The sequence below is a fragment of the Frankliniella occidentalis genome, unplaced genomic scaffold, assembly GCF_000697945.3.
Source record: "Frankliniella occidentalis isolate FOCC.00 unplaced genomic scaffold, Focc_3.1 Scaffold328, whole genome shotgun sequence".
NCBI lineage: Eukaryota > Metazoa > Arthropoda > Insecta > Thysanoptera > Thripidae > Frankliniella > Frankliniella occidentalis.
In genome coordinates this window covers 171,895-189,265 of record NW_026267451.1, presented here as the reverse complement: position 1 = coordinate 189,265, position 17,371 = coordinate 171,895, and the positions used below count along the sequence as shown (strand labels likewise).

Below are 17,371 nucleotides of genomic sequence, written 5' to 3'. Positions count from 1 at the left end.
ACGTTGTTTTCGCCAAGAAATGCCCCATAGCGCCGAAACGGTACAAGATGGAGCAAAACGGACGAAATTTTTGCCCACAGGGCTATACTGTGACGAGTTACCCCTTGGGAACCCATACAAAAATATTTGAAAAAAAATACATTTTGCAACCTGCGGTTTTCGATTTTTTAAAAAGTCAAGTTTTGAGCTAGAATGCTCATCTTCGAACTCGATCTGTCTTTTTGTGATACAAACCGACCCTAAAATTCCCAGATTGCTATCTCAATTCATTCTCGAGTTATCGTGCGGACAGACAGACAAACACACAAACAAACACACAAACAAACACACAAACAGAATGAAACTTTTTGGGTCAGTGGAGTAATGGGCTTCGCTAATCGCTCAGCCAAAAACCACACACTTGACGTCGAACCACACCCTCCTTTAGGCTCAAGGGTCCCTAGATTATTTAGTATCACTAAAACGTTGTTTTTAGCCGTCTGCTTTGAAAAAGCTATCCAGCGGGCTTATGCAAACGACCTCGTGTGTGTCTGTCTGTACTGTGCTTTGCACGTTTCACCAATATCATGATTTAGCTGACATACGTACCATGCACGGGCCCGATGAGAAGCAACGCGACGAGCATGAGGAGAATCACTTGTAGTCGTCGTCCCTTTTCGCCGTTCTTGAAGGCAGTGTTGAATGTTTCAGAAAGAACTCTTACGTCAAAGAAATCAGCCAGAAACGCAAGGATACCCTTTGGTTTGGGTCTATCACACGGCCAAGCTTTGGGCTCCTCATGAATCTGAGTGTACCCGTACCAAAAACTACACATGTACATGCATGAAGCCGTCCCGAAGACACCATAAAATCTGTTAAAGAATAAAGAAGAATTAGCTCTCTTCGAAATACTTAACATAACATTAAATACACTGAAGACTTCACAATTTAGTAAAAGAGGATATTTCACCCAGTTATAGCCGGATTCAAAAAAGAACAGTAATGCTTCCTGAATGGTTTCCTCCCTAACGTTCATTGGCTGACGCGAACGAGGTTGCAGACCCGCCACCAGGGCAGTGACTGCTCCAGTGACGGGTCCGAGAACTTCGTCCACGTGAGCCAATATGCGTTAGGGAGGGAACACTTTAGGAAGCATTACTGTTCTATGGATACGGTTTAATGTACGTAAAATACCCTATTGTCCCGGTGTCATTGCCTAGTGCCATTGTAAGAAGTCTTAACACTGTTCGAAAAATTTCTGGGATTTCACAATGGAACACTCGTAAAAAATATTGCCAAAGTCCTTTGGGATTTCTTACAGGACTCTGTAGATTTCACGTGCCGAGTTTAGCTTCGAAACACACAGGCGACTAATAACTACAACGGCTGCTTTCCGACATAAAATTTAAGAACGGAGTCGTCTGAGAATTACTTGCAGTAGTTGTGAAGTGGATCTTCGTGAAATCCCAAGACATTTTTCACAGTGAAAATATTCACCCAAAATATTACAGGTCTAGTTAACACAATAAAATCTTAAGGAGAATTTTGTGCCTGAATCAAACAGTATCTATGCATCTTCACCATGTGCATGATTTCGTTCTTAAATTCAGAGAAATGGGTCTTGATTACAGAGATTTTGTGCTCTTTTGTTGAGGACTATAATACATTAGATAGACCTATGTGGTTAGATGTACGCCTGTCCATGTCGCGCGTAAGGGACATCGCAATATCTCGTCAGTAGAGTTTGTGGCTTTTGAAGCCACACTGTTTAAAATTCTTGGGATTTCCCGAAGATTCACCTTTCATCACTATACTAAATTCCCAGAGGACTCCCTTCTTAGTTTTTGTGTACTAAAACAGATGATGACGGTGAAAGTTTTCATGCGTCTATATGTCTCAAAATTAAACTCGAAGCGTGGAATCTGCAGAGTACTTTGGGAAATCCCAAAGGACTTTGGCAATACTTTTCACAAGTGTTCCTCCGTGAAATCCCAGGATTTTTTCTAACAGTGCAAAGGCATTTTGATGACTCTTCTTTTTCCTGACTCGGGTGTCAGTGCCGCAGGCTTAGGTGGATGTATGCCAGACGCGTCGCAGCGTAACTGCGTTTTGTGTGATTTCGCGAAGCATCTTACGCGAAATGTGGTCAAGCGTACAACTACCCAGTTTTTATTCTATATTAATTAATGCCATAGGAAATTTTTACTCGAGAGCGTTGAAGCCGATAGTGCAAACAAGTCAGCTGAAACTGAACTGAGTCGTGGAGCGAGCGAGCAGCTCCGTTTGGATTCGAAAGGGGGCCTTAGATTTCAGTTGATTATTTCGTATGCTACGCACCCTATCACCTGATACAAGATTCCTGACAGCGCTATACCAATAGGCATTCCAATCGAAAAGAATATGTTGACGACCCCAATGCGGAAGGTACGATCTTCTTCTGTTGTAACGTCAGATATATACGTAAATACTGACATAAACATGACACACCAGCCTCCTGTCATGGCTGGGAAAACCGCCTCCACAAACTGTAAAAGAAAAAAAGAAAACCCTTGATTTTTCTTGTTATTTTAATTTGCGTGCAACGCGGGGGTTTATACTGAAAAAATTATAAATTTGCTAATGTAATGGATCAATAAAATTGGCATCCAATAACGAGGAAACAAAATCAAAAAAAGGGGTTTGTGATTTGTTGCAGTGCTCACTTTTAGAATTAATTTAGATATTGTTCAACTACAATGTGACCGGCCCAAGCTGTTTAGGGAGCGGACCGTTTAGTTAATAGGGATGAATGAGCTCAGTTCTGGCATGGTCTTTCTTTAGGTCAATGGGGAGCCTAGGAATCAGAAGTCTGGATTACCCTGTTCACAAACGCTCTTGGTTTCTCCGAGACTCCCTCAGGTATGCTCCCGTCTCACGATACGGCCTACCCACTTAAGTCAGCACTTTCAGCAGAACTCTCTGGAAACTAGTTAAAAACTCGATGCTCACCGACAGAAACTCTGTGGAAACTGGTTAAAAACTCGATGCCCACCGTTACAGAAACTGCCTGAAAACTCTCTCAAATCTCATAGCAGCACGTATCCCCACAGTTTTCAACCCTTCAGAAAGAGCGTGTATAAACTGCATGTAGGACGTTTTACAGAAACGCCCCGAAAACTAATGTGTAACTCGCGTTGAGATGTTTCTGAAAACAGGCTAAGAACTCTCTGCTTTCGCCAGGGTTGGTATTTAGGCAAGATGTGCTCAAAAATGCATGTCTAAATCAACAAATTTCTCCTTTCAAAGGAATCTCACGAGTGTGAGGATTACCAGGGATTACCAGTGATTACCAGTGAGTACCAAGTCTGTGTACACCTGATTACTACAGTTGGGCACCCCTCGGCTGTAGACTGATCATTAGGGCGTCGAAGGTTGCTGCATGTGTCTCCCGCGTAAACTTTTCGCTGTGAGCACGATGGTGGTATTAAATTTCCTCTAGCTATAGCCGTTCAAAAGCTTTCGGATTTTTTTGTTTAAAAATTCAACAGAATATGTTATCCTGACACATCTCACTAACCCGTTTCGCTCTACGCACTCACAAAAATGTTTTGTTGCCGCAACCGAAATATACTTGAGCCAATAATATTTTGTTCCTGTCACTCCCTACAAGAATTCGTATTCTTGGCGCAAGAATATTTTTTTCTTCTGTCAATCCTCCACAAAAATCTTTCTTCAAGAATTATTTTCTTATCCCAAGAATATTTGGTCTTGGCTGTAATAAGTGAAATAGTGCCCCCGGAGACAGTCTTGAACTCTGTCTCACAGTGGGTTATGACGGTAGTGATAGCTGGTTCGATTCTCCTTAATGCAACTTACGCCTTCAATTGGCACTGCCGGGGTTCGAACCCGGCTCGTGTCAACTCAGCGTTAAAGCGTAAGCAGTAACCGTTTGAGCTATGAAGCCACATGTGTGACCGTGTCCCCAGCGCTGCCTTTGTGCCTCAGGTAGCCCGGTCCTCTCGCGCGCTCCACCCTAATCCGTCCGTCTCCCCTCTACGCAACGCCCGCCCGGCCTAGCTACATGTTTCATCGCACAAGCATATTATTTTCTTGGGCTAAGCAGAATGTATCAAGAATATTTTCTTCTTGTAGGAAGAAAAACATGTTTCTTCGAACGAGAAAAGTCGTCTTCACTCGAGAAAATTATACTCATCCCGAGCAAAATTGAGTCAAGAATATTTTTGGGATTGGGGCAAGAAAACATTTTTGTGAGTGTGGCGCTTGGGCTAGGCTTGAAAGGGAATTGCGGTGTTTCGTATGGTTAGGCCGGAGCCAGGATGTCAGCGATTTGTCCTCCGTTTGTAATCCGTTGACGACAAACGGTTGATAAACAGATGCCATACTGATGACATATTGTTTGATAGAACGCCGATTTGCGTTTGACATCAGTTTGTTATCAGTATGTCCGCAAATTTCATCATCGGATCGTCATCAGTCTGTCAACTGTTTGACACCCGTTTGTCATCGGCGAGATGACAAACTGTTGACAAACTGATCCCATATTACGTTTTCATGCGGGTGCCCTCTGATTAATTGAATCCATATCCATTGGAGGTAGATGACAAAATGACCAAAAGTCTAGTTTGAAGACCGTGTGACAAACAATACGCCCTAACAGCCCTAATAGCTAGTTGTGGCAGACACACGGCTATCTTTTTGAGCTTGGCAGACAAACGGCTATCTGCTTTTCTTTGAGGTAAGGGTTGTCCACGTTTATATTGAATAACTCCCGAAGCAAGAGACATAAAATTACATGGTAAGAAATTTCTATTTCTAAATGTAAAAGAACAATTTTGCCCATAACGAGGGATCGGATTTACAAGCATCCGACGACAGACGAAGTTGTTTGGTTAGGGAGCTGAATTTTCAATTTTGTTCACTCATCATAGACAAATTTGTTTAATGTTTCGTCGACAAATCATTTGTACCAGCGAGTGGACGTTTAGATTTGTTGCTAGTTAACAACAAATGTGTTTTAAAGGAAGAAACAATATTTGTGAGGACCATTCTGTTCCTTCAAATGACACAATCTGTCCATAAATTGACACGTTTTTGTCCATTAATCTTTTGACTACGACTATGGACAAACATTTTGTTGCTGGTTTAAGGTGAAAAAAAAAAGTTCCTTTACATTTAGAATGCGCAGAGCGGGCCCTTGAGTGTGTAGCTGGTTTGGCTGAACCCGAGTCAAAGAAAAGGTCTGTGAAAAATTTGCAGGTCGTCGGCCATGTGGTTCATTTACCAAATCAGGTGCAAATGTTTCGTACACAACTCCCCCAAAAGGTGCAAACACTTGGCAGACAATTCGCTGTTAGTTCACAAGGGGTGATGAGCAGACAGAGGGCAGTCGATTCGCTGCTCATTGGCAAAGCACCCATTGACCACCCGCAGACAATCCGCAGACCATTAAGTCTGCGGATTTTCTGAAAACGAACCGCGTATGGTTTGAGTAGAGTCTGCGGGGGTACGAACGCGCCTAACCATCGGCAGACAATCTGCAATAGCGCAACGAAATCGAAAACAGTCGAGTCGGCTGCTGACGCCGCCGCAGGCCAGTTTTGAACTCCAGACCCAGGGGTCAGCTCCGGCGGTCTGTGTCTCCGGGCGAGTGAGTGGGCGCCGTTCTGTTCCTACAGCAGACTCCCACATGACAGAACGTCCGGTGTGAGCTCTCTCTGGCCAAGCGGGCAAGCACTCAGATTTCTAAACGGAGGTCTGGGGTTCGATACTGGCCTGCGGCGGCGGCAGCAGCCGACTCGACTATTTCCGATTTCGTTGCGCTATTGCAGATTGTCTGCCGATAGGTAGGCACGCTCGTACCCCTGTAGACTCTACTCAAACCATACGCGGTTCGTTTTCAGACAATCCGCAGACTAAATGGTCTGCGGATTGTCTGCGGGCGATCTATGGATGCTTTGCCAATGAGCAGCGAATCGACTGCCCTCTGTCTGCTCATCACCCCTTGTTAACTAACTGCGAATTGTCTGCCAAGTGTTTGCACCTTATCGGAGAGTTGTCTACGAAACATTTGCACCTGATTTAATAAATAAACCATATGGCCGACGACCTGCAAATTTTACACAGACCTTTTCTTTGACTCGGGAATCCACGCGAGAGACAGACCGACGCTGTTCTGAAAAGCACATCGCACGTACCGTTGCGGCCTCTATCGGCAATTCGTAGTAGAAAAATGTACAGACAAGGAGGCCAATACTTGTGCAGAACTCTCCGACTATTGGCAGCAACATGCATGGCTTTCGGCGACCGTGGCGATCAGACCAGTTTCCTACAAAAAGTATGAGGACTGCTGGAAGAGAACTCTGAACTAGCATCTTCCACCCTGCCATTCCTGCTGTCAGTTTCTGAACCTAGAGGAAGTTGAAAAGCAGAGGCAGTGAAGCATTAAATAGATTTCTTAGACATGTTGAAGTTATTTTGCTTAGATGTAGGAGCACATTTATTTGTCCTGCATCCATGCCGAAATATAACACCCACTCCTCATCGAGACACCCTTTTCCGAGAACCCCTTCTTAAACAAATGCAATATTGCATGTAGCATGTGCGAAACGTTTTTCGTCTACACTGTGGGAAATAGTCGTTCGATAACGGTTAAATTTCCAATGAAGTGAGTTGTAAAATTATAATTTGAAAGTTTAACTTATCAAGTAATTTGTATCGACTTGGAAGTAACCGAGGGGGGGCTCACTCAAACAAAATGTGTTCAATGATTTTTTGATTTTGTTAATTTTTTATTTTTTTTATTTTTCAGCTATGAAAAAGACAATAACAGTTAAATTTACAAAAACTTTGTGTTTTTTCTTGTTTTGTGCCCATTTTTCTCAGTTTTGGGGTCGTTTGTTCTCGATTTTTCGGATTTTTATGCAACTTTCCACTTGATTTTATTTTGATTTTTTTGATTTTTTAAATGATTTTTTTGGGGTTGTACAATGATTTTTCGAAGTGACCCCCCCCCCTCGGAAGTAACCGACTAGCAAGAATGGAGAAATTTACAATACACTTTGAAAGTACAAATTGAAACACATGTAAATTATTCAGTATATTTCTCAGTTTTAAATTGCATAGAACCACCCTAAGATCGTATCGATTATGTACTCACCTCCGATTCTTCAAACGCATAGTTTGCTGTGTCTCGTACGGAAAGAGCGTCGCATACCTCATCATTAAAACGCAGATTAACTCGGCAAGCTTTTTCTAAGTTGAGATTTTGCGTTGCGAGGTTGGACAACATGCTTGGTATAATAAAAAGGGCAAGCATTGGTTCTACAGTAATACTTCGTCTTGCATATGCAATTTTCTCTCTTGCAGGAAGCTTCCAAAAGTTGAACTGCTTTTGGGAGTCTTCTGGCGTGTGCTGTGGTAACAAGGCTGACATTAAGAGTCATCAACAACATTTTCGTTACAGTCACAGACATAACAAGCAGGTCAACCTTTGTGTCACAATGGGAGATTTTAAAAAAAAGCACCACATAAAGCAACAATTTTTTATTTTTTTTGAGCTGTGATGTCAACATTACTGAACTCGTTCTGTAAATATCAGAGCTTAATGCCACAATTGAGTTGTGTAAAAGAATCCTCTGAAATTAGGCCGAAGCGATCAGGTACCGGTAGCAGCAGCTGCTGCCAGCAGCCACCAAGGGTAGGGTAAAGTTTTATTTTGTTTATCACTTTGTCGGTAAGGATTTTGGACAATTCGCCTCGACTATCTCGTCCCCGGTCTAAGAAGGCGTCCTAAATGCCCTTCAAGGTCCCGCCCACTTCCGTCCCGGCTAACTCGTCCCTAGTTATGTTTTTAAAAACAGTTCAGTATATTAAAGGGGATGGATACAATACATTTTCCTGGATGCATGTCTTATGTGAACTATTATCAAATGGAAGGGAGGCAGCCTAGAAAATGGAAACTCCAAGGTTCGCGTTATTTCACTACAAGTAGTTTGCCGTTTCTATTTTTGGAAGTCCCGAACGATATGTTTGTGGGAACATGTGAAGCATGGAAATTTCAGCCCAATCGGAGGCCGTTCCCAAATCACGTGGAGCATTTATGGGGAGGAAAGAGTATGGGGAAACCACAAGAAAAGGGGGGAGGCGGGGAGGTCTCTGAAAACACCATAAAGCAGTAAGGAACGGGGGGGGGGGGTCTAATACTGGTCATAATGCGTCACGTGGTGGTCAATGTTTCCTCGCTAGTAGTATAGATCGCCCATTCTGACGGGCCGCCATCTTGATGGCCCATTCTGACGGGCCCTGAAATTTGGCCAGGGGGACCCCTTGAGGGGAAAAAGTGGTGTCTTTTGGGAGTCTAACCCAAACCTCGTAACCCAATTACGACAGATCGTTTTTTTAGCCCGCCCTTCTGCTTTGAAAAAGCTATCCAGCGGGCTTATGCAAACGACCTCGTGTCTGTCTGTCTGTCTGTGTGTCTGTGCGTCTGTCTGTTCCACTAAAAGGAGATGTGCTAGGGACTTGAAATTTTCAGGGTATCTTAAGGTCCACTTCTAGAGAACGAAACGCCTACAGCAAATCCTGGCAACCACCCCTAAGGGTGTGAACGAGGGTATCCAAGGTTCAAAATTTTTTCCAAAAAGTATTTTTTTTTATGTTCCCCTTAGGGGTAACTCGTCAAAGTAGAGCCCTAAGAACGAAAATTTCGTCCGTTTTGCTCTATCCCTAACCGTTTAGGCGCTAGAGGGTCTTTTTTTGACAAAAATAAGATAAAAATTGCCATAGTGAATAATAAGTTGTAGTAAAAGGCCTAAAAACTGCAAAATAAAAAAGGAAACTCTTCCCCCACCCCCAAAAAACGTTTACTAAGAAGAAGGGTGGGTTGTAGTCACGGTGCTTCACCGTTACATCCCTTTCTCGAGTCTTTGGGGCAAACTCAAAGACGACGGGTTTAAGCGGGCCGAAGGCCCGCTACATCAGTCGATCATGTTCTTCGGCAAATCGCGACGCGTCCTAACAACAATGTTCTATCTGCAGCGTGCGGATTACACAATGTTCTATCTGCAAAACAGGGTTAGGCGCAGCCCTTCACATTTGTGTGGTTTGCAAGTAACTGGAAGACATTAAGGCCAATCTGAGCACACGTAAAGAATCGTAAAGGTCCAATGTTTAATTATTGACTACAAAAAGTGAAGTAGAGCGAGTAGTGACGGGGTAACAAGCATATCCTTTGGAGGTGTCCCGAAACCGGCGTTTTGCAGATAGAACATTGTGTAATCCGCACGCTGCAGATAGAACATTGTTGTTAGGACGCGTCGAGATATACTGGAGATATGCAGTAAAAACATGCCCAGCTATAGCTATTACGACAAATAATGGTCAAAGACAATTTGAAGTAGTGAAATGCATTTCATTCACAAACTCTTCAATTGTCCGCAGAGGACTCCGATGATGAATATGAACACGAGGTAAGCGCCGATGGCGAGAACAGCGAGGAGGATACAGAGAATGAGGATCATAGTGATGACGATATGAGTGTCGTTGAGCAGGAGGACGAGGAACTTTGGAAGGAGTGGGCAGAGGAGAGCAGTGACGACGAGGAAAAGCGACAGAGAGGAAAGTGATGATCAGGACAGTGGTGATGAGGATTTGGATGAGGCTGATCAATACGCCCACGCTTATGAGGTGCAGACAGCTCATGAAAACGCTTACAGGAAACAAATACGATTCCTCATAGAACCCGAGCATAACATTAGGGCAGAAGTCCTTGAAAATGCGAATAAAGGCTTAATCTGCTTCCTAAACGAAATTTGCTTCAATCTGCTTCGTGGGTACTTCACAATGTCAAAATACGAGAAAAGCCTCCTTGAAAATGACAAAGAGGGTATACGCTACCTTGCTCATGAAAAAATAGGATGGCGGGAGAAAAAAGAATTCTTGTCAGAGCATGTGGAAGACCCATTTCCGTCTGTGCTTTTGAACGATTTGGCCGAAGTACAGTATTTCTGCAGAAGAGCTCGAAAGGTGTGGTCCAATAAAGGGTCCAATGGGTCTGATAAAGGGTCCAATGGGTCCAATAAAGGGTCCAACGGGTCCAATAAAGGGTCCAACGGGTCCATTAAAGAGTCCAATGGTAAAATATCGGTTTCAAATAGGCCTCTCATAGAGGGATAGCATTTTCCGTCAAAAATTTTAACGAGCGTATCAGCATGCCTCCTGGGCGCGCATGGAAATACTGTCTAAAAAATGTCTGACCTTGTGAGCATTCGAACCCATGAACTAAAGCCTCGACTTCCGGCAGGTCAACGCCTCAGCCCACGTTCCCAGTTTGACATTTTATTATTTCTATTTACCATGCACCTTGTCACTCTGCCTTTTAGTCTTAGGTCTTAGGTATCGATTTACTTTCGGGAGGCATTTGGGATGATCCTAGGCGAATAACTCACACATACTACTACTACTGGGACGGGCTAAATGTACGTTACAATACTCTCTACCTGAAGGAGTAGCTGGGAAACGTTCTTGAAAGCTTGTTACACGAGTGTCTCGATGGGACCTCCTGGTGGGATGTCTTGCTCAGGGCCAGACTAGAGTCGCATTCGGTTGTACTGGGGGACCTCCCAGCTCAGACATCCCACGTCCCAACTGAGTAGTACCTTGGATGTGTTTGGGAATAAGGCTTGTCGACTGGTCACAGTGCGCCTTAAACAGCGGCGGTCGGAGGGTGGTCCACACCACATTACACCCCTGTAGTCCAAATTAACCCATTTTGCGGTGCATTGGTAACAAAATGTTTTCATTTGATTAACAGGCTTCGCTTTTGCCCAGCAAGTTACCTAAATCCTCAATAATTACTCTTAACTCTATATTTGTTGCGAAACAAGAACGGATTTGAAGGTCCAATCGCTGTGATAAATTTTGTATTGTCCAAGAAACAAGAAACAAATTTGTCCATAAGGAGAAAACAATATTAGCACTTGTCATCTCTAACAATTTTGTGCATCGTTGGGTGCGTTCAAATCCGTTCCCTCCACACTCAATCAAGAAGGACTTTTTTTTTGTCCCCGGAAAGTCTCGTTTATGGGCAGATCATTGCCAGTTGGAAAATTGTATGCTACGAATGACAAATTTGCATCTCTATCACGGCCTAAACGAAAATTTGTCTGCTGCAAAGATGCAATATTCAGAATTACATTTGGTAAAGATGAGCTCAAAAATGTGACATTCTATGGACGAAAAAGGTCTAGATTTACTATGTCGTTGAGTACAAACTTGATCGTTCACATTTAGAGTTGACACTGCTAGCCTACGTTCCTCCTACCCAGTGAGCAATGGAATGTCAGACTGTTGTCAGTACGTTATCAGTGATCAGAAACGTGTCATTTTTAGGACCACATTTTTATCAATCGGATGCGAAAACCGACAAATTTTTGATGTCTTACGTCGTTTCTATATCGGTCTGATATTGCATTGCTCACTGGGTAGTTTTCTTATTACTGTAGTTTAGCGGTTTCCAAAAAATGCTTACCTGATCTTCTCTGAAAAGGAGGGTCTTGTTTTCATGATTTTTAGGTGTGTAATGTGCATCATTTTCCTCTTCTACTTTCTTGGTTTTTGCTTCTATTAAACAATCTATTTCATTTTCTTCGCCTTTCTTATTGTCTACTAAGGAATTGATAGGCGATGTTTCCTTTTCAGCTTGCTGACTGTGGTTACTTTTATTATTCAGTGAGTGGCCAACAGATTGGTCCATTTTTGGACCCGTGTGCATCGTTGGCCCTCTGAAAGGGCACGTGTCCGAGATGAAGTCAAGGAGCTTTCTGAAAGCAAAACAACAAAAAAACTGCAAAAATCAAGATGTTTTTAGCCCCCCCTCCTGCTTTTAAAAAAGCAGTAAAGCGGGCTTATCCAACCGCTCTCGTGTCCGTCCGTCCGTCCGCCCGTTGTCCATGTAAGAGGAAGGAGATGAGCTAGAGGTCTACAAATTTCAGGGTATCTAACGGGTCACTCCTGGGCAACGAAACGCCTGGTGCAAATCCTGTCAACCACCCCTAAGGGGGTGAAAGGGGGTAACAAAGTAATAGGGGTTGGTCCAAAAAGTAGAAAATCAAATTATTTTTTTGGTTCCCTAAGGGGTAACTCGTGAAAGTAGAACCCGTTGGACTAAAATTTCGTCCGTTTGCCTCTATCTTGCACCGTTTGGGCGCCAGAGTGCTTTTTTCGACGAAATACGGCGAAAATGACCACGTTGCACATAAAGACGTACAAGGAGTCGTCCAATCGTAAAATGTCAGAGAAAGTACCCCCCCCCCTCCCCCCCAAACAGTACATTCTAAATCAGGAACTACCCTCGGATTTGCCGTATCTTTCACTGTTTCGTCCCTAGAGGTGGATATATTGAAAACAATGGCAAAAAGTCAAGTTTGATGACTGTTGAACAAACAATATACAATCTAGAAACTCCGTCGGTTATTTTTTGTAAGCAAAGCAGAAGGGTGGGGTGTAGTCACGGTGTTGCCCCGTTACAGTCTTTTGACATGTCGAAGGATCAAATTTCTAGGGCCGCAGGCCCCCCGTCGAACGCTTTACTTTTACTCAAATATGCAAAGTGATTTACCGGTCATATTATTTATTTGATGATGCACTTCAGTAAATCGCGAGCCCGAGCCTTCGGCCCGACCATCGCCGACGACAGGCCAAGCAGGCCCGGCCCCTGCCGAACGGAGTTGCTGGCGCAGCGAAGTGGAGCTGGCAGCTCCGTTTGGCGGAAGGGCGGGCCTGCCTGTTTTGTTTTTGTTTTTGTACAAGATGAGAGTAAGGATGCGTGTGATGATGTCCACTTTATGCTTTCGCATGTCGCATAACTATTTTAACTATATTTAAATTGGGAATCAACTCGTTAGCACGGCTCTGACCCAGGGCCCGAGAAGAACATTGAAAAATAATAATTTCTACTAGTTATACGTACGACAGACCACGTCTCGCGTAACAGCTTCGCGATATCTCACGAAACACTGTTCCGCTGAGACGCGCCTGCCGCACATATAGCTAGGCCTGGGGCGCTGACTCCTGACACGAATTAATAGGAGTGTATACGGAAAAAGTCCCTTCCCATATAGGTATCCATTAAAAGTTCTAATTTTGACAGATTGTTATGTAAGAATCAACATTTTAGTGGAAGTAGAAAATCTAAGGCCCCTCGAATTCAAAGAAGGGTGTGGTTCGACGCCAAACGGTTTAATATTGGGCAAAACAGACGAAATTTTATCCGTTAAATGAATTTCACATTAACGAGTTACCCCTTAAGAACCCATAAAGAAATATTTGGAAAAAAAAAAAGCGAGTGTGGTTTTTGATTCATTTAAAAGTCAACTTTCGTGCTCCCTAGTAGTACAGAACTGTCGCACGATTGTCGGACAACAGTAGCAAAAAGATACGAACTATCGGCGCGAAAAATGATTGTATTGCTATACTATCTTTTTTCCTCGGAACGAAAATCTTTATCGGCTAGCTATCATAATGGAAGCGAATGTCAGATGGTTTGAATTTGATAAATCGGCGACAATCGTAAGACTCTGGAAAATACATCAATTTTGGATTTTCGTTATCATCACAAGAATTGGCCGATTGAAAAAAAATACACTTTGCGCGACAGTTTAATTGGTGCTACAAGGGCTAATGCTCATCTTAGAACTCGATTTGTCTTTTAAGCCCCCCTTCGGCTTTGAAAAAGCTATCCAGCCGGCTCATGCAAACGACCTCGTGTCTGTCTGTATGTCTGACTGTTCCACTTTAAGGGGATGTGCTAGAGACTTCTAATTTTCAGTGTATCTTAAGGGTTCACTCCTAGAAAACGAAAGGTCTACGGCAAGTTCTGGCAACCACTCTTGAGGTGCTTACAGAGGTTATCAAACAACAAGCAGTCCCGCCCTTCCGCCAAACGGAATTGCCAGCTCCGCTTCGCTCCGCTGGCAACTCCGTTCAGCAGGCGCCGGGCCTGCTTGGCTTGCCGGCGGCAATGGTCGGGCCTGCGGCCCGACCATTTCAGTCACGCACTTTGCTGAAGAACAAAATCAATTGATGTAACGGGCCTTCGGCCTGCAAAAGCCCTTCGTCCTTAAAATTTGCCCCGTAGACACGATGTAACGGTGAAGCAACGCGACTACAACCCATCTGCTTAGAAAACGTTTTTTGGAGGTGGGGGAGTTTCTTTCCTCTTTTGCGGTTATTTGGCCTTCTTCTTCATTAAATTGTTCACTACAGCAATTTTCAGCTGCTTTTTTTCGTCAAAAAAGACCCTCCAGCGCCCAAACGGTTAGAGATAGAGCCAAACGGACGAAATTTTCACCCACAGCACTCTACTTTGCTGAGATACCCTTAAGGAAATCATCACAAAATATTTTTATCCAACTTTTTTGACCTGCCTTATTTCCTTTGTTTCCCCCTTTCAGCCCCTTAGAGGTGGTTGCCAGGATTTGCCGTAGGCGTTTCGTTTTCAAGGAGTGAACCTTAAGATACCCTGAAAATTTGAAGTCTCTAACATGGGATTCGCTTAGCCAAAAGATCGCGGCACTTAGGCCTTTCACATAATTTGAGTTTAATTGCAGGCTGAAGGCATGAAAACGGCGTATTTAGCGATGTTTTTGGTGTTTTACGGATGCTACCGCAAATTTAGATCTGACGTTTGAAATAGTCTATGGATTTTCCTTTCCATACCCTAAACCGACATCACTTCTAATGTTTTACACTAATTAAACGTAAATAAAAAGCATAAAAAAGCATTATTCGGACGGAAACGCTAGAAGTCATAAAAAAGAATTATTAGTCGAAAAACCATAAAAACGGTTAAATTGATAAAAAAAACGTGACTGAAAGACTGCATACATACAGAATTTTAAAGCATATTCAGCCAGAGGGGCTTATTTTAGACCATAATTTACGGTTTGGAAACGCATACAGTGTACATCCTTGAGGATGCGGAGATATCGTTACGGGCAGAAGTGGTGGCCGACTCGCCTGAGCAGTGTACCCAGGGCCATTAGTTAACATTTATTTTAACATGGCATTTTCGTATTAATTTTGTAGGGAGTAGCAGTGTCGGCGCAACACTCACCCAGGCCTCAGCCACGATCCCCCTAGCGCCCAATGGTGTTCTTTTTTGGTCTGGCCTAGCGCCTCTTGGTGGAAGGATCTTCAGTTAAACTAAAACCAAGCAACTCAAGGAAAAATTCTATTAAACTGTATTGAACTTTACTTTAACTTCAAAAACGGACACTCCAGTTAGAACTATTATAGTTTTCTACCAAAAAATTAAGAGCTGCTGAAGCTTTCACATTACTGATCGACGCGTCCTACGAACAAAGTTCGATCTCCCGGCGCGCCGTTCAACGCTGTCCGATCTCCGGGCGCACCGTTCAACACTTTCCGATCTCCTTTTCGGGGTTTGCAGCGAGGTGGAAATTTAAACGCCTCGTATGTCTGTTCTTCAAGATTATTGCATTTTATTATTGTCCCAATGTGTTGCGTAATCTTTGAGGATCACATAAAATTCATTAGTTTCCTTATAAGTGAACTATCAACAAATATATCGCGGCTTGAAGCCTACGGTGCAGATAAAAGCTGAAAAAGAGATCGGACAGCGTTGAACAGCGCGCCCGGAGATCGGACAGTGTTGAACGGCGCACCGGGAGATCGAACTTTGTTCGAAGGACGCGTCGTGATGCTTACATCTGCTTTTTAAGGTAACAATTGCTAAATAAAAAACTCACTGAAGAACCTAGAAATCCACGATTTCGGTTTTGTACCTATCCTGGCCTTGGGCTGCTGGAAAACTTACATCGCCTGCAAACGTCACAAGGGACCAGCATTGCGAGTAGGAGTGGTAAAAATATCGTACCGTCGACAGTGGTAAAAATGTCACACTGAAGTTCCAAGCATAGGAGACCACGACCCATGCATAATCTGACAGATAGCAGCTAGCTGCGGCTGTGTACTGTTTTCAAGCTGCATTTTTATCTCTCAGCAAGCGTCCAAATACTACGTATCTCTTAATCACAGAGCTAACTGTTAAAAAACATGTGAGTTGACAACCGCACCTTATACCCCATTTCATTTGAACAAATGTTCTATGGAGATTTTTAGCATAACCAAACGATTTCCGACCATGTCTCTTGTTGGCTGATCTTGCGAAGCCTTTGCTGTGATGTGGGGTGCAGAGAACTCTTTGGTCGTGTGTCCGTCTGTCTGTCTGTACTGGCCCACTTATCTCTCAGACAGCAACTTCAATTGACCTAAAACTGCTCACGAAGCATCAGTATAAGTTGGGACGTAACGAGTTTAGTTTTGTATATTGATACATGAGATGTTTGAAATAACGTAACGAGTTTAGGATTTAAATTTAACAATTTGTAACATGAGAATGTTACAGATGTTATTATCCACGCATTACAAATATTTGTGTTTTAATTACAAAAGTTTCTACTTGATGGTTCGAAGAAGGGCAGTTGCAGTTTCCCAGAAAACAAGACATGCTTGTACTATCAGTTTCAAAAGTTTCGAGGGTCGACTGCGAATAACGATGGGGCCGACTAGCCTCGCACGGGGCCCTGCCTTGCGGACCCTGTCCGTAGCGGAGGGCCAAGATGGCGACCCCAGCCGCCCCGAATATTCCCAAAATAATTCAGATGTAATTTAGACAATATGTCAAAGCAAATACCCTGGACAAGCTCAGTTTGGCAATAGGAAACACTAGATTTAATTTTTTTAAATGAAATTTGTATACGACCTGAGTTATTTGACATATCCCATGTCAATATGGGTTAAGTCCGGGTGTAATTTTTTCAGACAGGCATAAGTCCAAAAAGGGGTTTTCCAAAGAGGCATATGTCCGGATGTGATTTGTCAGAATGGCATATGTCCATAGATCCAGAGGACTTACGCCATTCTGACAAATCACAACCGCGACATTTGCCCGTTTCCAAAATCATGTTTGTGGACATACGCCATTTTAACAAATCACACCCGGACATATGCCCCTTCACAGACTCATATGTCCACAAGCATGACTTTCAAAAAGGGCATATGTTCCGGTTGTGATTTGTCAGAATGGCATTAGTCCTCTAGGATCAATAGACATATGCCATTCTGACAAATCATATCCGGACAAATGCCTCTTTGGAAAATCCTCGTTTTGAACTTATGCCTGTTTGAAATATTACAAATGGACTTATCCCACATTGACGTGGGATTCGTCCCCATAACACTGGGCTTATTGCACTTAGGAAAGTTCGACACTTGAAACCTATACACACGGAGTTCGTGGAGGCTCCGTATAAACACGCAGTTCCCGGGGGCTCGGTACAAACACGGAGTTCAGCAGGCCGCCGTATAGCGT

General features: G+C 43.4%; 1 protein-coding gene across 6 annotated transcripts in view; it reads right to left on the bottom strand.

Annotated features, from left to right (window-relative positions):
• Nucleotides 1-16,021, bottom strand: part of LOC113212728 (proton-coupled folate transporter) — a 46,088-nt gene extending 30,067 nt beyond the window's left edge. For 3 of the 6 annotated variants that reach the window (XM_052274033.1, XM_052274034.1, XM_052274035.1), the window contains exons 1-6: nt 15,815-15,981; nt 11,507-11,798; nt 7,136-7,390; nt 6,174-6,386; nt 2,317-2,504; nt 589-851 (exon numbers count right to left, since the gene is read on the bottom strand). In XM_052274033.1, coding sequence (XP_052129993.1) covers nt 589-851; nt 2,317-2,504; nt 6,174-6,386; nt 7,136-7,390; nt 11,507-11,749 — 1,162 coding nt within the window. In that variant the 5' untranslated portion in view covers nt 11,750-11,798; nt 15,815-15,981. Of the gene's footprint in view, nt 1-588; nt 852-2,316; nt 2,505-6,173; nt 6,387-7,135; nt 7,391-11,506; nt 11,799-15,746; nt 15,765-15,814 lie in introns of those variants that run through there. The other 3 variants (XM_052274036.1, XM_052274037.1, XM_052274038.1) reach the window with 3 other exon arrangements.
• Nucleotides 16,022-17,371: the final 1,350 nt, after the last annotated feature.